The sequence below is a fragment of the Camelus bactrianus genome, chromosome 21 (genome assembly GCF_048773025.1).
Source record: "Camelus bactrianus isolate YW-2024 breed Bactrian camel chromosome 21, ASM4877302v1, whole genome shotgun sequence".
Classification (NCBI taxonomy): domain Eukaryota; kingdom Metazoa; phylum Chordata; class Mammalia; order Artiodactyla; family Camelidae; genus Camelus; species Camelus bactrianus.
The window spans coordinates 16288540-16311984 of NC_133559.1; the positions used below are offsets into that span (position 1 = coordinate 16288540).

The 23445-nt window shown below is 41.1% G+C and overlaps 1 protein-coding gene across 2 annotated transcripts in view; it reads left to right on the plus strand.

Moving 5' to 3' along the window:
• Nucleotides 1-13880: 13880 nt before the first annotated feature.
• Nucleotides 13881-23445, plus strand: part of POU2F1 (POU class 2 homeobox 1) — a 146791-nt gene continuing 137226 nt past the window's right edge. Inside the window, exon 1 of one of the 2 annotated variants that reach the window (XM_074349755.1) lies at nucleotides 13881-13971. In XM_074349755.1, the coding sequence (XP_074205856.1) occupies nucleotides 13911-13971 (61 nt within the window). In that variant the 5' untranslated portion in view covers nucleotides 13881-13910. The remainder of the gene's footprint in view (nucleotides 13972-23445) is intronic. The other variant, XM_074349757.1, reaches the window with a different exon arrangement.

Consider the following 23445-nt stretch of genomic DNA (forward strand, 5'->3'; position numbering starts at 1 on the left):
ATGAGAGAAATAAAGGACTTAAATATATACAGATATGTAACATGGCTCATGAACTAGAATATTGAGTTTTATGAAGATGCCAAATCTCCTAAAAGTAATCTAGAGATTCAATGTAACCTCAATCAAAACCCCAACACACCTTTTTTCAGGAAATCAACAATCTGATGCCAAAATTTATGTGAAAATGCAAAGGAATAAGAACAGCCAAGGCAATCTTAATGAAAAAGAAGAAAGTCAGAGCGCCTTTATAGTACCATGACTTGCTATAAAGCTAAATAAATTGCTCTAATAATGGCACAGAGAGGGACAAAGAGATGACTGGAACACAGTAAAGAGTCCAGGAGCAAAGCCATGCAACCGAGTTATGACGCGTGACTTATGATGAAGGTATCACCGCAAGACAACGGAGAAGGGCTGGTCTTTTCTGTAAACAGTGCTGGGTCGGTTGGTGTGCACCCATAAGGAGGGGAAAAAAATGAATGTTGACCTTTACCTCACACCACACACAGTCAATTCTGGATTGATGTTTGACGTAAATACAAATGACAAAACAATAAAGGTTCTGGAAGATAACATTGGAAAACACATTTGTGACCTGACAGAATCCCTCCCTGCAAAAAAACCGACATGAACCACTTAGCCTAGCGTGGCTTATCTGGGACTGTCGCTGTCTTAGCATTGGTATCACATGTCCTGGCAAGCCCCTTAGTTCCAGGGATAGTTGATCACCCATAAGGGAGAAGACTGACAAAGTGGATGACATCAAAATTAAAAACGCCTGTTCATCAAAAGACATCACTGAGAGAGTGAAAAGGCAAACACCTAGATGGGGGGAGATAATTAGAGCACATCTAACCAACAAAAGTTTCATATATAATGCCCTCCTATGGATCAGTAAGACAATACAATAGTAAAATGAGCAAAAGTCTTGAAAAGGCATTTCACAATCTAGCCAGCAAAGTTATTAAAAGTGACTCAAATTTGTACATCATGGGTTCCATGGTTACTACACGCTCTCCAGGAGATCAAACGTGGGTCCATCAGACTATAAGGAGGATCCAGATAGAATCAGGATAAAGAATCTCATCTTAGTCATATCATGAGGAATTCCCAAAGAGTTAACAATAGAATCATTTTATACTATTAGTCAACATTATTTTTAATTCAACATAGTTATAAATAACTATGCAGAAGTTGTTCAGAAAACTACATTGAGTTTATGCCATGATGAGCATTTTCTTATTCTCAATTAATCCATTTGACTGTCTTCACCAAGTTCTGATACAAAAGAACTCAACGTAGGGGTTTCTGGAGAAAGATCCTTGCAAAGGGCAGATTCTCCAAATACAGAGAGTCGGGATTCCCATGCACAGTGAGCACGTGGAGTGTGCAACTCCCCTCGCCGAATGATGTCCAAGCTCTCCGTTCCTGTCCTGCATGCATGGAGTCCTGTAGCAGGGAGATAAACCAGGGACTGCCAGAGACAGTGGGAGAGGCTGGAGTCCCTGGGCAGGCTTAGAATGCAACCCTATTTTTCAATAGTGATTAAAAATATTTCTGTGAAATGATGAATAGTGAAATAGTGAAGACTGAATGGAGAATCCAATTGGTGAACGAGATAATAAGGAGGAAGGAGACATGGCCAGATTTTCTCAAACCACAGCCCCTCAGCCTGAGGAGGCTACTGTGTGGCATGAATATGGCCCTTCTCAGAGAAGGGGGAGGGGAGAGAAGGAAGTTGAATTTCTGAGTAAGATTTGGTTTCAGGGAAAGTTTCTATGATTGAAAAAAAAATACTGTTTCATATAATGCCTTTTTGGGGAGAATTTAAAAATTTCTCACACACATTATGGGGCATGATAGTCTTGCTGAATCCCAAGCCCAGCTTCCAGAGTGTGTCTGTTGAACCTACCAGCTGGCACCCCCAAGAACTGGTGTTCATTGCTATGCATGTTGGGGAGAAGCATTTGAAGAGGTTTGGAGTAGATACTAGAGAGGAGAGAGGGAAAAGTGTTAAGAATGGTACCTATTTTCCAGCCAGACCTCAAGGAAGAGACAAGATGATTCAAAGGTAAAGGAGCAATTTTCTTAAGCCACTTAGTGGGACTTGGGTCACAAACAGTGATGCTCTGGGCTGGCTGACAGATTTCAACACAGCAGTGGAATGAGATGCCCTTGCTCTGTCAGCTGAACACCCAGCATGGCAAGATCGCAGGGGGTCCAGGAGCTCTTTGGTGCCCCAGGGGCTTGGGGCTGTGACAGCCCTGGCAGGCTGCCTAGGAGGCTGACTAGTAAGAATGGCAGAGTGGCTCTGTACACAGAGGAACATGAAAGGACCACTTCGAATGGCACATGCTGATATTTTGCAGTGATGGGGATTGGTGCTGTGAAGGGGAACTTTGGGATTATTGCTGTCAATTTGACCTCCTTTGTACTCATAGGCCAGTAGGGTCTTGAGACATCTGGGGTATATAATATCAACGTGGTTCGTGTGGCTTATATTTTTTAAGCAGATGAGAGAGGATTCAATTCTAAGATGCTCACTTATTTCACGTTGTTGGGAAATGTGATATTCCAAGTAAGTCAATTCTCCAAATGACTGAAATAGCCCTTTAAGATTTATAACATTTTAATCTTTCTGATGGAAAGCCTGCCAAAATACACTATACACTTTGCTACTTCCTTAAACAGAAAAAAAAAAATGAATTTAACCATTCCTTGGTGTCTCCAAGCCAGGATGAGCACTGATTTCTTTTTGTACAGAGTATGTAAGGCCCTCGGGATCTGACAAATGTAGGGCTGTCCCCTCGAAGATAAACCATGCCTAGACTGCCATGCTTTCTGAATTCTTATACCCACTTTTGGTAGTTTGTCTCTCTTCCACTGTTATTAGGCTGTCAAGAGACACTTCTTGCTTCTCTCGGGAGGACAGCTTCTAGGAATCTTCTTTACCCACATCATCATTTTAATTTGATATTTCATCTGCTTTGGATCTAGAAGTTACATGACTCTTGTGAAAATTCTGCTTAAAAAACCAGAAAAAAAAAAAGTGGGGGAAGGTTCTAAGTTCTAACAGAGGGTTAGAAAGATTTCTCTAAGAATGAAGTGCAAGTCTTTAAGAAGTTATTTTGTTAACCCGGAGGCATTTTTAAGTGAAATCTGGGTCTTGGCTGTGTTCCCCCCAAACTGAAGCTGCTAGATGAAGGACTTCCAGAGAAGTGGTTTTTAGTGTCCGCGTACTTGAGATCCTAGGGAGAGGAGAAGAGATGATTGTAGCCCTCCATCTCACCCCGATCAACATTATCCTATTCATTTTATGGAAATTGTAGTTAATATTCTGAATTAATTAGATTGTGTAATCAGTTTCAAAAGCATAATGCAGTGGTGTATAAAATTTAATAATGCGTAAAACTTGTTATGGAAATTTTAAATTTTAGGGCCTAGATGAAACTCAAACATGAATTTTGTATGAAGAAATGAAACAGAATAGTTTTGTTCGAGCAATTTGCTTTATTACAAGGGAGGTCATCTGCAGCATCATTTAAATACTATCCCATTCATCACACGCAGTGCTTCCCAGCAAACTAATTTCAGACAGACTCTAGGCTCGATAAATATCAAGAGGGTATATCATTGTCCCGCCTCTGCTTGTTTTCCTTTTGAAGATCAGCAGGCTTAGTACAAACAGATTTCCTAAAATAAGCATTAATATATATACAGAGAAGACTGGAAATCATAAATGATGGGAGCATCTTCCCTTGATTATGACAGGAAGCCTGCATATGTAATCTTTGTAGCGAATAAACATCTCCAATTTCTAGTATTATATCATCCAATTCCAGGAAAACATTATCATAATATGAAATAGATGAGAAAGTAAATAGCAATCAGAACTATCTGGCAATGAGAAACACTAGGTTTTGTCTCTCCTGAGTTGGGGCAGCCCGGCTAAGTGAGAAAAGCAGATGAAACGTGATCCTGGGTTCAACTCTTAGTGCCTGTGTGACTTTGGGCAAGTTACTAAATTTCTCCGAATTTCAGTTCCTCTTCCATGGTTGAAAATTGATCCTGGTCCAGGTTTGAGGTACAGACCCAATTTAAAAAACTGGATAAATTGCTTTAATATATGTTAACTATAATTTTTAAATAAATTAATTTAAATTTAGTTTTATTTAACATTAATTCAATATTTTAAAAGTACATGTGATATATAAATACATGCTTTATTTTTGAAATATATATATTTATATGCATACGTATGTACATATTTGTTTTGATCTCTCTCTCTCTCTCTCTCTCTCTCATTGCTGTTTAATAGTTTTGTAGTTACCTCCACACCACCTTCCAAGCTTCTAGTCCGTAACTAGGTCTTCTGATGGTGCTCAGGGGCTCCTGCAATACTAGAGCAATCCAGGGACTAATTCTACTCACTTCCTGCTTGCAAAGCTTTTGTTTCTTGGTCTTGGTCTTCCTACTTAGCTAACCCCTCAACTTCCTATAAAGGCGCAGCCCAGGCAGCAGTCAAGCAACAATTTCACTCAGCCTCCATCCACAAAGGTGTCTGGGAGTGCGAAACCTCACAGGTAGGAGGTTGCTCACTGTGACATTGTGAGTAACAGGAAACGTTTGTAAATAGCCTGTGTTCGGCAAGAGAGGAGGGGGTGGGTAACGCAAGGTTTGTGCACACCATGAAGTGAACATAGCCGCAAAACAGATGAGTAAGATCTCCAAGTCCTGATGTGACACGATTTTCTGAATATACAGTTAAGTGAAAAAAGCAAGGTACTGAACAGTATATATGGTGTCTATCTTTTGTGTAAGATAGGCAGAGAAATAAGACTTTATGGAGTTGCAAGAAGAGATGTTGGAAAGACAAGCAACAGATGAATAAAAAATGGTTTCCCAAAGAGGGGGAGGAAGTGGGGAATGGAGTAAACAGGAGAACTGCTTATATCATAAAATGCTACAGTTTTGATTTTTGATTTATGTAAGCTATATCTATGTAGGGTGACTTATGTAAGATTCACGTAAGATGAAATTACAACAAAAACACACCAGTTACAAAAATGGCATGTGTGTGTGTGTGTGTGTGTGTGTGTGTGTGTGCTGGCAGGCAGGGCAAAGATGCTTCAAGTCATAAGCCTGGTTCTGGTTCTTCCTCTTCATGATACTAAATCCTAGGCACCACTGCCTTCCTCTGGGCCCTCAGCCCAACAGGCTCACAGCCACAGACCCACTCATGGTTTGTATCTGTTCTCTTCCTGATTCATGGAAATGACAACTGCTTTGGGCCCATTTCTTTTTGGTTTTCTCTCCTTATTGTTTATCTATCCTGCTGTACATTTACAGCAGAGGAAATGTTGGGACGTGTGAATCTTCTGTGCCCAGGGAAGTCCCTTTCCTTTTGTTTCAACCCTTATGACTGAAAATTCCTTAAAAATTTTTCTTTTCCTGCCTTAGAAAGCCTAGCATGCTCAGAATAATTAGATATTTCTTGGATGACAAAACATATTAGAATGAAGTTTCCAAACCTTAATTTTCAATACAAGGTACTGTATTTCATAGATTTAACATGCCATTGATTGTAAGATGTATCATTAATTTATATACCATTAAAAAACAATGCCAATTAAACTATGATACAATGCTTTCTTATTACATCTCTTGTACAATGCATCATTTTTTAAATAGAGGCACTGAGGATTGAACCTAGAACCTTGTGCATGCTGAGCATGCATTCTACCACTGAGCTATTACCTTTCTCCCTATAAGATGCATCTTGATTTCAAAGAGATTAAAATGTGAAAAAATGTGCAGCTTAGAGTAGGTAAAATATAGAGGTATAGATGTACTTGGAAGATAAAAAAGATGAATTAAATGTGTACTCACCCTAAGGTGTTCCAAAAACCAAAAGCAAATGTTTTGCCCAGAGTGATGCCAACTGCATGGTAGGTACTCAATGAATGCTTGTGAGACAATAAAGGCTTCTTATATGCATTAGATGCCCACTAAAATATAGAAGAAAGTATGCAAAAAAGTTATTTTTTTTAAATTTTTAGGTGTAGACTATATCTATGCCTGTGCCATAACATTAAGTAGAAAAGATAACAAAAAATAATGAGAATGATAGAGCCCAGCCCTTGAATGTTTATGCTCTAGTGAAAGAGACAAATGTAACAAACATAGTCTGACTTTGAGGGTGAGTTCAGGACTGAAGGTGTAGATTTGAGGGCTGGCTTCAGAGAGAGAACAGTTGAAATTTTAGGGAAAGGTAAAGACATCAGACAGGCTTGCAACAATGAGGAGAGGGACCAAGGCAGCTCCTGGGAGAGTGTCTATATTAGATGGGAAGGAGAAGGGGATCCAGTGAGGAAAACCAAGATGTGTTTAGAGAGGGAAGAGAAAAAATTGGAGAGCAATTTGTCATCGAAGCCAGAGTTAGAGAGAGATGGTTTCAAGAAGGAAGGAACCATCACTGTTGTCTAATTGCTGAGAGATGGGACAAGAGGAGGACTGAAAGTGTTATCAGATTTGGCAGTCAGGAGGTCATCAGTGACTTCCAATAAAGCAATTACAGGAAAATGATTGGAGCAGATGTCAGACTATAATGGGTTCGTGAGTAAATGCAGGAAGAGTTTATTTACAAAAAGCTTATGAAGGAGGATAGGAAGAGGCAGGAAAAAACAGGAAGGGCAGAAATGGAATCAATGAATGCAGGGGAAAAAAATAGACAGCAAAACAGGGGAAAAAAAGCAAAAGGCTAAATGACCAGATGCAGTAGAAGGCAGGTTGGGGAGGCAGATGGCAACCAAGGCATGGACCAGATTTGCTGTCCCAGAGAAGATACAGGGCCAGGCAGTCTTTGGTCAACTCCTAGCTCTTACTGTATGAACTTGGGCAAGTTACTTCACCTCTGCCCTTCAGACATTGAGAAATCATCCTCTGAAAGGAGACAGGCCCTCCAAAAACACTCCTACAGTAAATATGATACAGTTACCAGAGTTTTTTCCTCCTTATAATTTTAATGTAGGCTGATGACATAAGTTCAAGGCATAATTTGAGGAAAGAGTCTTACAAAGGAACAAAATGACGTATTTCAAGTTCACGGCTTTCTGACAGTTTGGCTTTTAAGAGTAGCTGGAGTTGGAATTACAAGTGGATTTCATCCTGCATGCCAGCACTGATAAGATGCCAGTGACTGCCTGAAGCCCTAGTTGGAAAGAATCATGTTTGAGCAAGAGTCCAGGCTCAGCATAAGAAAGGGTTATGGATTAAAGAAGTTGGCCAGGGGCTTGGAAGGGTTGGTAGTGAGAGTAGTGTCATGAATTTGCTGACCCTGAACAGAAGGGGACAATGGGCTATGTATCAGGCAGTTCTCCATCAATGGTATGGAGCTTTTTGATAAGTATTGACTTGTAAAGATTTCAGTGTGCATTCCCTGAGAAGTACAAATACTCAACATTGTATATTAAGGGTAGAAACATAAATTTCAGCAGTCAGCTTCAGTAAATAGATTTGACATCCTTTTATGAATGTTAAGATATGTGATCTGGATATATTCACTCACTTAACAGGGACCCTTTCTACCTGCTCATGGAGGAAGACCGTAGAAATATCTGAGGCAGGATCAAAATCTTCCTTGGAAGAACTTCTGGGTACAGTGTAAGACATGGAGGAAAAGGAGGTCAAGGTCCCAATGCTTCATATGTGATGGTCATGATCATTTTACCTTGAAAATCTTTGTATAGTCACAGTTGCCAGGTTTGCTCAACTTCAATGAACTGTCCATAGTATATATACTTTTAAGCAATGAAACATCTTGGTGGAATCTTCCAGGACAGTAACTTTCATATATATGTATGTATAATTTTTTAAAGCAGTGATACCATGTTTTCAAATGAAATATTATCTTGAACTCCAGTAAAGGTATCGCAGAGCCATCCCTGCTGAAGGGGAGGTCGAGGCTTTGGTCTTCAACCCTCTTTAAGGCCAGCCCTAAGGGCTTCATGAAACATGGCTTAAAAGCCCTACTATAAGTTTAATTAGTTATGAAATATACCCCCAGGTCCCTGAAGAACTTAATTTGCTATATTAGAATGATAATCTTTATGAACAAGTAAAATGTTGGCCATGTTAATAAATAATCATTTTTAATGTATTCACCCAAGGTAATTATAATCATTAAAGCACATTTCCCAGTGGAGTTCATCTTTTTGTTATCATTTATAATTTTATCTATAAATTTGATCTAAATTTTATTTATTGACTGATAAAACCCATTCCCTTTTCCTTCTGAGAATCCAGCTCAACTACATTTCCCAGCCATCCTTGCACTTAGGGGTTAGGGGTTAGGGTCCAAATTTTGGCCAGTTGGTAGAAGTGATGTAGACTACTTTTAGACCAGGCCATAAAATCCTCCCTCACATCATCCTCCATGCTCTTTTCCCTTCTAAGGAGATTGGGGGAGTCACATGTTGAAAATGGCACAAGGAAGGAAGGATCTTAAGACACTAAATCACTGCTTATAGGAGAGCTGCCCACAAGAACACCAGTTTTGAAGTGTTTTGTGAGCAAGAAATAGACTTCATTGTGTTAAGCCACTGAAATTTCAGAGTTAGTTTATTACAGTAGGAGGTGTTTTTCCTAATTAATAAATAAATATATATAAAGAAAAAAACACATTTCTAAGGGTCTCGATTCCTCAGTCTTAAACAAAACTCTGCAGTAGCAGCAAGAGTTAACTTCAGTACAAGGAAGTCTGTGCCAGGTCCAGACTGCCCTTCAGCCTGTGGAGAACATCCGATTGACTTGTTGTTCCTAACATGGTCTGGTCTCTTGAGAACAACAGTACTCCGTGGCCCAAGAAAGCTGCATGAATTTCAGTCTTCACATCTGCATTCCAGGCAGCAGGACAGAAAAAAGGAAAAACAAAGGAACTGCTTTTTTTTAAGCGCTCTCCCAGAAAGCCCACCCAACAAATCCTTAAAACCCAAAAGCCAAAGTTCAGTCACATGGCCACACCTAACTGCAAAGGCTTATGTGTTGCCCTTCAGCAAGACAGATTGATACATTCACATCCACACATTACCACTGTTAACTAAGGAACATCCAGTAACAGCAACTTCTAGGCAGACTAGGCAGATTCGTCATATTCTTGTATTACTTTCATACCTGGTGTGGTGTGTGATTTTTATATATATATGAAACCACATGTATAGATTTGTGTTTCCACCAGCACGACAGGGATACAGAACAACTCCATTACCTCCAAAAACCTCCCATATATATTCATCCCTTACAGTTCTCCCACCTTCTCCCACCTAACCTCCTGGCAACTACTGATCTGTTTTGCATCACTATAGTTTTGTTATTTCTAGAATGTCCTATGAATGGAATCATGCAGCATGATTCCTTTTGAGATTTCTTTCTTTTACTCAGCATAATGAGATTCATTGAAGTTGTTGCATGTGTCAATAATTCATTCATTTTTTATTGACGAATACTATTCCACATTATGAATGTACCCCAGTTTGTTTATCCATTCACCTGCTCAAGGACCTTTGGATTGTTTCTAGCTTTTTGGCAATTATAATAGAGTCGCTGTTTGTGGTATATGTTTTTGTGTGAATTTAAAGATTGCATCTGTATATTTTGTATTTTTATGTCTGTATTTTTATTATAATGAGATCACACATGAGGACATCATTATGTGTTAATATGTTCTCTTCCCGCATGAACTATATGCACCTCCAGGAGTTTGCCTGATCCAAAACAAGCAGCATGGTGTTATGGTTAAGGGTACAGCCTATGACCTGTGTTTGAATCTCAGCTCTCCTGTTTAATAGTGGCGTGACCTTCAGCAAGTTAGTTAATATCTCTATGCCTCAGTTTCCCCCGTCCTGGAAAATTGAAGCAGCTGGCATAAGGTGCACATTGGTTCCTTGACCTGTGGAGTGAGGGCTATTATGAAGGGAAAGGCCAAGGGGAAGCCACCAGAACTGTCTCTAGGAAAATAGTGACCCAGAAAGAACACTGCATTACTGGACTAACTGCAGAGATTAGTGCCACGATCAAGATTTGAAAGATGTCGGGGTGGTTATTCCCACCACATCCCCATTTAACGCTCCTATTTGGCCTATACAGAAGACAGATGGATCCTGGAGAATGACCGAGGATTATTGGAGGCTGAACTGGGTGGTGACTCCACTTGTAGCTGCTGTACCAGATATGGTTTCGATGCTTGAGAAAATTAACATATCCCCTGGAAACTGGTATGCAGCTATTGATTTGGCAAATGTCTTTTTTTCCATCCCTGTTGATAAGACCCTCAAGAAGCCATTTCCTTTCAGCAAATACACATTTGTTGTCCTGCCTCAGAGGAAGGTCAGCTCTCCAGCCCTGGGTCATAATTTTATTCCCAGGAATCTTGAGCTCCTTTCTCTTCCATAAGCTATCACTCTAGTCCATTACACTGATGACATCATGCTGATTGGTCCTAGTGAGCAAGAAGTAACAATGACTTCAGACTTACTGGTAAAACATTGTGTGTCAGAGGGTGGGAAATAAGTCTGACACAAATTCAAGGACCTTCTACTTCCAAGAAATTTCTAGGGATCCAGTGGTGTTGGGCATGTCAAGATATCCCTTCTAAGGTGAAGGATAAGTGGGTGCATTTGGCCCCTCCTACAACTAAAGAGGAGGCACAATTCCTAGGGGGCTTCTTTGGACTTTGGAGGCAGCAGATCCCTCATTTGGGTGTGTTACTCTGACCTGCTTACCACGTGACTCAAAATGCTGTTAATTTTGAATGAGATCCAGAACAAGAGGAGGTTCTGCAACAGGTCCAGGCTGCTTTGCCGCTTGGGCCATACATCCAGTAGATCCAAAGATGCTTGAAGTGTCAGAGGCTGATGGGATGCTGTTAGGTCCCAGCGGGTGAAACACAGCTCAGACCCTTAGGATTTTAGAGCAAAGCCCTACGATTTTCTATGGATAATTACTCTCCTTTTGGGAAACAGCTCGTGGCCTTCTACTAGACTTTAGTAGAGACTGAATGCTTAACCATGGTGCACCGAATTACCATGAAACCAGAGAACTGCCCATCATGAACTGGGTATTATCAGACTTAGGAGAAGGTGCACTGTACTCCAAAAGAGCTATTTGAGTCTTCTAATTTATACACACAGATATCTAGAGAACATGTGTGGGAATGGATATTAAGGGAATGGAATAATGGTGGAAAGAACATAAAGTTGAATCAGGCCTTTGGCCTCAGACTGGAACTTACACCATTGGCTCTGATTCACAGGCCTTCAAACTGTGGACCTGGGGACTTTTCAGCTTCCATAATTGTATGAGCCATTTCTTTATAAGAAATCTCTTTCATATATATAAGGAAAGTCATATACATGTATATTTCACTATATATATAATGAAAATCACTTCTTCTATTGGCTTTATTTCTCTGGAGAACCCTAATAGAAGCAAGTTATGTATTAAATCTCTAAGTCTCGATTTCCCCATCCTGAAAAATTGGGATAAACCCAGTTCCTACCTCCCAGAGATGTGAGAATTAAAAAAAAAAAAAGAGTTGATACACATGAATTTGCTGAGGTCAAAGCAGTATCTTACACATTTTCATATCCTTAGCACTTAGTAAATTTTATAGCAGAATGTAGATAGATGTTCATAAATATTTGTTGAATAAATGACTTTATCAATTTTTCATACAATCCTAACAAATATAACTGTATTATTCATTATTTTTATTGAACAAATATTTATGAGTACCTACTACGCCCAGGCATCATGCTAGGCCCTGGGTACACATTTGGAAACATAAATATTATTATTAAGAGGAAAATGAATCATTAATACAGACTATTTTAAACTGTTGTTTTCCTCACAGAGTTATTTTTCCTTATATAAAAATTCAGTCCATAAAAATTTCCTTTTATGGAAAAAATAATAAAGAATGAATAGCACATGCACTGGCTTCAATTACTTTTTGAAAGTCATATTAATTTATTTTTTGAAACAAAGAGCAAAACAAAGATTAAATAGAAGATTAATTTAAATAAGGGTATTTAAGTTCTTTTTCTTTGTGGAGTTGATTTCAAATTCGTTGCCCTCAGATCAGGGGTATGTACTTTGTTTCAAACAGGTTGATGATTCCAAGACTTCCCCTATAGTAATGCTGGTGAATATAACTCAGGCCATATTTACAGATTGATTGTAACACGATTAAATTTCTCATTTCCTTAACTGTATTTTGGTTGGTGTAGCTTGAAATAATTAGATTATAGGGTAGCCCAATTATTTACTTTAAACAGTCATGTATACACCCCAGGGCTTAATTACCATGAATAAATCAATACCACCCCAAATTCATTGGCTGTCACTGACAATAGCTTTAACTGTACCTGCACAGTATAAGGAATTCAATGAGCAGGCTAAGACCCATGATTAAAACTTAAGCCGTTAAAATAACTGCTATCTCCTAGAGATCAGTGTTTCCTCAATGTAGAATCTGCAATTCTACCCAACTTAAACTTTACGGTCATTTCTCTCAAGACAATCTAGAACTGAATTTTTAACTTTTCTTTGCTAACCATGAAATATAGTACACTTTTTTAAAAATGGAAAAAATTATTGGCTTTAATTAAGAATTCATAAAATAATTAGACCTGGGTCTTGTCCAGGAAAGTTTACCATTAAAGATAAATCTTAGAACGTCATGACTAGTTACAAAGAAAGATATTTACAACGGAAAACGCCTACTTATCGTATTTACTCTGAGAAACAGCAAAATAAAATTCATGAAGAAGCTACCGCTGAATTCGACATTTTTATTTACTAGGTCATCAGTTTCCAGTTTACTGCTGGGTTTTAAAAGATGCTCCTAAGCGAAAACAAGGGAAGAAAGCCTATCCATGGATTAGGGGGTCGGCTATTTGTTTGGATCCAGTGAGCGGCGATCGAGGCACGTGAAAGCCGAAAGAAGGTTAGGGGCGGGAATTAGCGACTTAATAAAACTCCTAGCTCCCGAGGAAGCCAGCCGGGTGTTAGAAACAAGTAGGGCAGAAGAAATTTGGGGCTAATTAAAACAACCAGAAGACACTCCTCGCGTTAGCCAGGTTCGGGTCTCCAGCATTCGCAGGGTCGGGGGCGGGGACTAGTTCGGATTCAAATTTAAAGCGGGATGCCCGCGCGTGGCTCAGCAGGTGCATCCAGCCCGGCTTCCCGCGGCGGGCGTTTCCGCCCCTACCTGCCCACAGGGCCGGAAATTACCTAGCTGGGGAGCGGCCCCTGCTTTGTTGTTAGCGTTTCAACAGCGCGGAGAACCTTAAAAAGTGCGCAGCGGAGGGGACGTCGTCTGGTCCGCACCCCGAGACTCCACGCATCTCCACCCTCTTGGCCGCTGTGTCCCCTGCCCTTCTTTTAGAATGCCACTGGGGGAAGCCAGAGTAAAACCGGGAGGGGAGTGAGGCGGGAGGAGAAGGGAGGACTATCAAAAGGCACAAGCGCTCCGCGGACTACACTTCACAGGTTACGCAGCTATAGGGAGTCAAAGAGAGAGAGCGCATGCGCGGACTGCCTCACAGGCGCGTGGAGAAAGTCGCGCATGTGCAGAGCCCAGATGGAAAAATGAAACGAAGGGGTGACTGGCAGGTTGAGGGCGCCTCAGCTACTAAAGAGCCACAGCGGCCAGGGGGCGCGTGCGCAGAGCGCCCGAAGGGGTGGGGCTCCTCCAAGGGGACGGCCTCGCGCGCCCCCTGGCGCGCGCCCGGGGAGAGGAGGGAGCCAGAGGGGGCGGAGAGGAGGGAGGAGGCATGGAGGGCGGGAGGGGGGAGGGGAGCCGGAGCGAGGGAGGGTTTATCGACCGGGCGATTTTGGTTAAAATATTCAAAATGGCGGACGGAGGAGCAGCGAGTCAAGATGAGAGTTCAGCCGCGGCGGCAGCAGCAGCAGGTAATCATTACAGCATTTTACATATTCATATTCATACTCAACCCCGGCTCCCGCTGCCCCCCCCCGCGACTTAGCATAATTTATTAGTACTCAGGATTATTATAATTAACGGCGGGGAGATGGGGGGCCGGGGAGCACGGAGCCCCCGCCGGGCGCCGAGCGGAGGGGGAAAGAGGCTTGGAGCGGCCAGGCGGAGGGGGAAGACAAGGGGCAAAGGGGGCTGCGATCCACCGCCCTCCTCCTGCTCCCGGCCCACCCCGCCGCCGGCTCGCCCGCCCGCCAGCACCGGCCCTCCTCCTCCGCCGGCCGCCGCCGCCGCCGCCTCCTCGCCGCCGAGCCCGAACCCGAGCGGGTCCGCGGCGGGGCCGCGGGGCCGGGGCAGAGGGAGAGGACAATAAAGACATTTTACATATTCATAGCTGCTGGGCCGGCGGGGCGCGGCGGGGCGCGGGCGGGCGACCCGGGCCGGGCGGGCGCGGGGTGGGGGGGCGTGGAGGGGAATGGAGGTGGCGGCGAGCACAATGCCGGGGAGGCGGCGGGGCTGGAGCGGACCCCGGCGGCCGGACAGCCGCACGCGTCCTCCCCCCGGGAGCGGGCCGGGGCGGGGGGAGCTCTGCTCGCTGCGGGGGGCGGCCCGGAGGGCGGCCGGGGGTGCACCCGGGGAGAGCGCCCTGCCGGCGCCCGCGCCCAGCCTCCGCACCAGGGTCCAAGCGGGGCCGATCCCGGGGTCACGGCCTCGGGCACCTCGGCCGCGCCCCACTTGTCCCCCGTGTGGCGGCCTGACCCGAGCCAGGCCTGCGCTGTAGGTGGGTAGGGGTGAGCGGTCGCGGGCGCTGCGAGGTGGCATCGGGGCGGAGGGGGTGGGGAGCCTGCGCCAGGGTCCGCTTCCCCCCTGGGGGGCTGACCGGGTTGAAAGCGGTCCTCGGGGAAAGTTCCCCTCCGAGGGGCAGGTCCTCCGGGGCCTCCCCATGTGCTGCGGGCCGGTGGTCGGGGGTCCCCGTGGGTCCTGGGAAAGCCCTCCGTCCCCCTTCGGCCGTGGTTTCCCGAGGGAGTTGGGCTGGAGGTGTCCGGCGCGGTCTGATCCTGATCTCCTCCTGCCCCTCCCCGCCCCCCGCCTCTGCGCTTGACCCGGACCGACGGGGCTGCGGGCCCTCGGGGGCCTCTCGCTCCGAAGCCCCAGAAGCGCCCGGAGGCCTCCCGGGAACTCGGATGTAAATTGCTGCCCTCCTGCCCCTGCCCCACTACCGGCTGGCCTGACAAGTTGATAATATTCTTGGTTTCCCCTCTCCTGTTGGGAGTTGGGTCGGGGCGGGGATCCCCCCTCCCTGGTTCTGTGCTCCTGTTTTCTTGCTGGGTCCTCTTGACTGTCTGGTTAGCCGAACCTCTCTCATTTGAATAATGTCTAATTCGGGGAGGTTTATATTATTGAAATGGCCGCCTGGCTTTCCCCGCCTCTCATGTTTAGTAATTCAGACCTTTAATAACAGCCACTCACAGCCCAACGCCGTGTTTATATTTTACATTCGCCCCATGTGCTTTTGTGGTTCGATATGATTCTTTTTTTTTTTTTTTCCTTGGCAATCCACAGGGCTCTGAGATCAAACCCAGGCTGTGCTGGGAAGAGAAGGGGGAGAGCTAGGCCTTGGTTCCTCTAGCAGTGGCCTAGGCCTCATGTTCTCTGCCGCTTGATTTATTTACTAATAACCAAAATGACTCCCCCCACAACTTCCACACACATACCCCTCCTCCGCGGGCAAAACAAACCCTCTTGGGGCCTTAACAGCGTTCAGACAGCTCCTAGCTAAGCATCAACTCTGTCGTGTTTTGTTTTTTTCTTAAAAAGACTTTCTTACAGTTTGGCATAATATTGCGCCTAAGGAAAAAAAAATTGCCTTTTCATTTTCAGAGGCGAATGAAACCTATTTTGCTTTAATATAAGAAAATCACTTTGTTTCGGGGCTAGTTCACCCCTGCCCTTGGCTCCTACCCCAAGTTAAACAGTTTCAGACTCTGTAAAGGTCTGTAGTATTTGTAAAACCGGTAGTTTTTTTCTAGGAGTTCTAGAATAGCTAGGTATTTTAGAAATTTCAGTTAATAGCAAAAAATTTCACAATTTGTAAGGGCTGCGTTCCCTTTTCAATTTCTTCATTCTAATTTAAAGTGGACTGATAACAATTTTGTGCTATCACTGTCATAAACTTGCTTATTTTAATTGTAGCACTCCTGAGAACAGAAATGGGGTTATGTTTTCTTTGAGTGTTTGTGCCATGGTTAAATGAGTGAAAATAGAAGAATAAACACGGGCATTGTGTCTGCCCTGATCTTGGAACTTACTCCCCTTCCAGCACACCCACCCCTCTTCTTTAAGTTGTCAAAATTGATTTTATGTTCTCTGTAGACTTAGGGTGTTTGCTGTGTGGAAGGCAGATTAACTTTTGCTGCTTAAAGGAAACAATTTTTATTTGGGGACTTTCCCCTTGGTAAAGTTTTCATTCTTTTTTATTTTGTAGAGTTGTAATGTATTTTTTTTAAAAACATGGTGTTGCTTCTCATTGGTGGTTTTTTAAGCCCTGCTAGGAGAGGAAGGTATCAGAGAAGTGTTGTTTAACACCAGTGTGATTAACCTTTGAAATTATGTTAAGGCACTTGTTGGTCAGTTGCTAGGTACATATTTTAATCTTCAGTTTAATTGGTAACAGAATTCTAGATTTGATGGGCTAAAAGCGAGCCAGTTTCAAATAACCAGTTCTCACTGTTTTTCTTTTCTCACCTTCAGTAGGCAGGTCCTGAATGCAGTAGGAAGGAAAAAAATCTATAGCTTTCATGAGAGTATTCTGGTGAATGACTGCTTCAGAGACCTGAAGCATGAGGTTGAATGGACAAAAAACAGTAATATGATTTCATGCCTTAAATAGCATATGTTTTTGCACCCAATTCCCAAGATGTGGTCAAACTGATGATGTCATTGGACAGAGGACAAGGTGCAGTTAATTTGATTTATTGTCCTGAGGTGAAGTGTAGCAGTGAAACCTTCTCATAGGGAAACCATTTATCTCGGGACAATTTCCTTTATAGCTGCAATTTAACCACTACCGAGGCTATAGATATTTTATCCAAGGTGATAAAATGTACATTGCATTTTACAAACAAAATTTCGCTGTTATAATTTTTGTAATGCAGGAAAGGATGAGTATTGTTAACTGGCCTTATTTTGGTTGGCTTCCATGCTGTTGTAAAAATTCATTCCCTCAAATTTATCATATGGAGACCCTGGGCTTTAATAAGTCTAATCATAGGAGTGATCCATATGCATGCTTTTTTTAGATGGGTTTTTTTGTGATCCACCAAACTCCAGTAAGAAGCTGTTTCTTGATTTAATCATGCTACAGCCCAGGAGAAGAAGGAGAGATCATATTTGCCTTAGAACATATTTCAGTGAATAGAGTGAACTGGAAGAGGTTAAGGGCTATATATTTTAGGTAGAAATTATAGTGCTTAAAATAAGGTAAAATACTTCCAGTAAAGCATGTGCTCTGTAAACAGTTTTTTTAAAAATAATTCAGAATTCTTTCTGGATTTGTCTTAATTTAGTCTGGACAAGCTTGTGCATTTTATTTTGATTGATTAGTGATTTTTAATATTGTTCCACTGTTGAGGTAGTGAGTCCACATATGATTTTTGACATATTACTAGGTTTTCCTGTTAGACATTTTTCATCATGTTTTTAACTAGTTTATCTTAAAGTGATGATTAAAATGTCCTGGGAATGTGGTAGAATTGCAGTGCTTTATTCCTAATTCTAACTTACGAGCCAAGCTTGATAGAGTATTTTATCATGAGTATTTGCTCATGAGCCTTCATAAGTTTATAACCTGCCTGTCTCCTTTTGCATCTGTCAGGTGGCTTCCCACAAGTTTTCAGAAAACTCATTGTCACTTCCCTAACTTGCCCCACCTATTAATAATAATGGTACTTTTGAATTCAGGTCTTGAAAATTCATGTGATAGCTGACCAAATATTTTTAATATCTAAAAGGACCGTTCTTCCAGCCACTTCTGTTCAATTTCTGACCTCATCCCCAGACTGATTTCTAATTCCTTTCATTTTGTCATCATCAGAAATCCCAGGAATCAAGGAAAAAGCCAACAGCAACTATTAGGCTTAAATGGTGTAGTATTCTGATATATTTTAAGTTTACTATTCTCTGCATCGATAAGCAGTATAAAGCAGAAGAAATAAGATGTGTTTCATTGCCGCGTAGTTTGAAGTAATTGTCTGTTATTCATCTGGTTAGTAAATTCTGGAATAAGTTGAAGGCTCAGGATGTTAAATTGCTCTTATAAAGCCACCAGAGGTGTTTAAAGGAACCTTGAGTGTCTTACACAGGTGGTGCTAAAATGACAGAACTGGAAGTTTGAATGTTATCTTTCATAAGTATTTTCCATTGAAAATGAAACGTTTAAAGTTTCTTGAATCTGTATTGCTTGATCTTGAACTTAGGTGTGTGGGTTTATGTGTTTAGGTTGTGTTTTTAAAATTGATCTCTCACTTTCATGAATATGTTTCCTTTACTTGGAGGACTTTGATATTATGTTGTGATCTTTGCCTGATCAGTTATTTTTGTTCTGTTTTTAATGTTGAAAGCCCACAGCTTTAGTCTTCTTTCAAGCACTATTAAAATTAATTTTCTTTTAAAATACCGGTGTGTGACTGCCATTAATTTACTTTTATGCACGTGTTGGTTCAGTTGCACAGTGTTTGTGATTAATAAAGACTTGTTATGAGGCCGAATCTTAAGCAGGAAGGTTTTTTTCCTAATGGAAATGATTGTGTTTAGAACTATTCAGATAATTATTGTTTACAGAACAGAAGTCGCAGACAAAACATGCCCCCTTTTTGGTCACCCAGGTTCTTGTTTCTGTTGCCTCCTTTAATGTTAAATGCCTGAGCAAACGTGTTTATTATTTATTTCTTAAAGGAAATCTAGTATCAGGTGTCAGAGAGTTAGAATGTGGATTTGATGGTTACACATCTGCCTTGCTTGAGTTTCTGCATCCCTCCTGAATGAATTCTTCCCTCCTTTTCCTTTTTTTTTTTTTTTAGGAAACTATTTGGGCCCAAATTTTGCTTAATTCTTGTCTTGATTGTATTGCTTAAAAATACCGTTTTGAGTGGAATCAAGGTAGAAAAAGGTAATAATTGTGGCTCACAGATGCCTTATCCATCTCCTTTTGCTGAACATTTTTGCGCATTATTGACACTTTGTGAATAAAGATAATTGAGTAACTTAGTAGGTTTATATTTCTTCTTAGAAATAAATTGGTTTTATTTTGTACTGAAATATTTCTAACTGTTCTAAACTGGCAGTGAGCCCTTACAAACTCTTTCGGCAGTAATAGTAATGGAAACAAAAATAGCGTGAGTGGAGCCAGTGCCTGACTTACTGATCCATTTACAGTATATTTAGAATTTGGAATATGAGAATTGTCTTGAGTTTCAGAACCTCTGATTTGAAGAAGCTCTTTGCATATAATGCATGTAGTTTATAGAGTTCTGGGTTCTTAACTATAGGATGTTAATTTACTGAGCATTGATGGGATATCTTATTTGTACTCAGCTCCTATGTTTTTTGTTTTCAGTTTTTTTTCCCCCCAGTTAAGCAAATACTCAACTTTTTAGTGTTGGCTAAATTTTGCAGACAGGCCCAGCAATGAACAAAAGAAGATTAGCAAACCTCTCAATTTATCAGTTTTTTTTTTAAAGTACTGTCCAGGAAATAGATATTTATCCAAAAAAGGACACAATATTAATTTTTTTTAAAAGCTAATATGAAAGCACAAAACTTAGCACAATATAAGTGTTGGTAGTAGGTTTACTTGGCCTACAGTATTGAAAGTCATTGCAAGTAAATTTATCACATGATTTATTTCATAATTCTCTGTGTAACTTTGTTGGTTTTTATGTTTGAATCATAGCAATAGTGTATAAAGTTAACTAATTAAATCAGTAAAATAATAAAAATTACGGTAGGTCTCTTTTTTTTTTTTTTTGGACTGGTGAGCTTTCTCTTTGCAATAGAAGATATAAACAGGAATGTTTGGAAAGTGAACATTATGCTGTGTTTGATAAATAACTCACTTTATTTAACGTGTGGTCACCTCCTCAAGTAATGGAGTTGTACTGACTGGCTTTGTCACCTGCAGAGTGAATATACTTTTTAGAGAAAAGTGACTTAGCTATTTTCTTGTTTTAGTACACTTATTTAATAGTCTGCTTTGTGGGGGGAAAAAGCCTTTTTTTTTTTTTTTTTTTTTTTTGCTGATTCATACTGCAGCAGGCAAGAATATTATAATCAATCTTTTAAAAATAGTTATTTAAACATTTCTTAGCTTACAAAAAGTATCTGCTGCTTTGAACCTGGTCCTATGCCAGTTGTCTTTGGGACTAACTAGGGAATATGACTCTGCTGTGGAAGACTCTGCTATGAAGTTTACTTAGCAGGGAAAATTTTAAAACAATGTATATATACATAGTCAGCCGTTCATATTGACGGGTTGGGCAGCCAGGAATTTAACCAACGGCAGATGGAAAATATTGGAAAGAAATATTCCAGAAAGTTCCAAAAACAAAAATTGAATTTGTTGAACCTGGACAGCTGTTTATATTGTATTAGGTATACAAGTAATTTAGAGATGATTTTAAAGTATATGGGAGGATGTGCATAGGTTATATGCAAATACCATACCCTTTTATATAAGGAACTTGAGCATTGCTGGGTTTTGTTACCTGCAAAGATCCTCGAACTAGTTGCCTGTGGATACCAAGGAATGACTGTAGCTACATATTAAAATACATAATAATGATCAGAGTAGAGATCAGGGTGTGTCCAAGTTTGCAGGAACCAAAGTATCCTACCTTTATAGCTGGAAGGTAATTTAGATACCGACTGTCTTAAACCCTTTACAGATGAAGCAATGTTCTCACAGTGGTTTAGTGACTTGCCCACAGTCTCTTAACTGTTGAGTAATGGATGAGAACACAAGACTTCAGACTTTCTAGGCTCCTCCTCCCCGTGCCCCCATCTCTCCTTCTACCACATTGCTACTAGTCAGAGGAGACTTAGTAGAAGGTGAGATTTTTAAGCTGAATTTAAAAGGGCGAAAATAATTTAGAGGAATGAGAAGACAGGGAAGAGCGTTGCAGGGAAGGTTGTGTTCAAGATTGTGCTGTATAGGTAAAGAATGAGGTATTTGTTTTATGTGCAGGGAGGCTGTTTGGAGGTTTTTGATGTAAGGAATCCTATGATAAGAGCTTGTGTTCTAGGATTAACATGGTGATATGCAAGATGGATTGAAATAGGAAGGGAGAGCTTGGATCCACAGAAACCAGTATAAAAAAATGGAGGTATGTGGTTTGTTGACTAATTGCTTTAAGTGCTATAGAGATACAAACATTATAAGATAATTACTGGGCCTCAAGAGGCTTTCAGTCTAATAATGATGTAATGAAATAGACAATCCACAATAAGGATGTTGAGAATATTGTTCAGTTACATCACACAGAATAAGGACCTTTGGGAGAAATTCTTGCCTGGTCGTTATAGGAAGAACTCTATTTCTGACTAGTGGTTTTGTTTTTAGTCTTTTGAACACTGAACTAATTGACTTTGTTTCCTTTTCAAATCAAAAACTACAGTATTTAGACCAAATTATTAACCTGAAAGTTTAGACAGACAGTAATGGTATCCATTTTTCTAGCTTCATTTCCAGTTCCATTTTAGGTCCTTACCTTTGTTTTGTATTTCTTTTATTGCTCCATCTTTAAACTCCTACTATTTTGTGCTTTGTGTAGACGTCTTTATATCCTTTTGGGAGCAACACAGGTGTAAATAAAAATCACTGTAGCCATGATACAATTATACTATCTGTATTTTTATAATACCTTAAAATTTATGGCCGCACTCTCAATTTCATTAACTCATTTCCTCCTTTCAGGCAAGTATCATTTACCCATTTTATAGCTGAGTAAAATAAAACCTAAATTAAGTGACTGTCCCAAGGTCATGTGCTTAATAAGCACTAAGTTTGTTTGAGGAATAGCGAGACTTCCAGGTTAGCTATTCCTGAGGCTGTATATTGGCGAGTGATGGAAGGCTGGCTGGAACTCTTTTATGGAGAGCTCTGCATGCTGTACGTTGGTGGTGTAGGAGTTCAGATTTCACTTGCTTGGCAGTAAGGAATCATTGAATTTTTTTGTTCTGGACCAAGCCATGATCAAAGCCCTTAATTCAAAGTGTTTAGCAGCTAATTAGGGTCAAAAGGTTACCAAGGTTTTGAGCTTAGATTATCAAAAGCAGTGCCATGAAATGAAAGAAGGGAAGTTGAAAGAGGGAGCCATTTGGCGGAATACGCAATTAATTCAATTTTAGACATGTCATTTGAGACATGATTTGGTGACTGTTATGAGGTTACAAGTTTCTTGTGAAAATTGAAAAAGTTTTACTGAATTAAAATTGTGATAAACGTATAAATATTAGGACTGAGATTTATGCTCATGCCGCTGTGTGTGTGTGGACACAGTGCTCAGCACTGTAAATTCTAGGCATCTCATTTTGGCTTTGGCACTGGCTTCTATAGTTGTTTCAGCAATAAGATGGTGATAATACCAGTGTTAGAAGGATACTGTGGGGAGTAACAAATTGATAGCAGAAGCATTTTTAAAGTACTGTAATAGTTTTTCTTACATAAGCACAAGAGTAAAATCAGTGATTTTATTACTTGTGCTGCTGCAGAGAAGAAGCTTTAGCGTTTAGATTGATTCTGTGGGGCGCCTTGCTGTAGGTTGTACATTTCCATGGGCAGCAAGCACCTCGGGAGAGGGCGGTACTCCCCTAGTAATCTTTGGAAAACTTTACAGTGGAGGTATTGCATTGTAGCAAACATAAACTTGTCAGCTTCATTTCAAGGCATTCTGTTATCTTACCCCCACCCCTGCCAATGCATTCTTATCTTTTACTAGTTCCTTAAAGAGCATGACTCAACAATTCCACCAGGAAGTCCCCTTATAGGCCCACCACAAACACAGTGTTTCTTTTATCAGATTTTAATTTTTCAAAAAATCTCCCTACAACTTTGTATTGAAGAGCTGTTCTAGGAGGGTGGCTATATTTTATTCTGATACGTGGGCTCTCCTCTTCTTTCCTGTTTCACAGTCCCGTCCCAGTTGGAGACTCACATGACCTGAAAGTAAACCCACTGTTTTGGTCAGGCTGGTGTTTGGGATGCTCTGTGAGAACCTTTACTCCCGAGCTCACACTGTCCCCTCCTTGAAATGTCATGGTGTGTGGTGTGGTGTCGTGAAAAGGGCACTGGGAGTTGGGATACTTAAGTTCTGGATCACTGATTACCTGTAACTTTGGGACAAGTTACTTCACCACTGACTTTCTTCTTCTTCTCCTTCTTCTCCTCCTCCTTT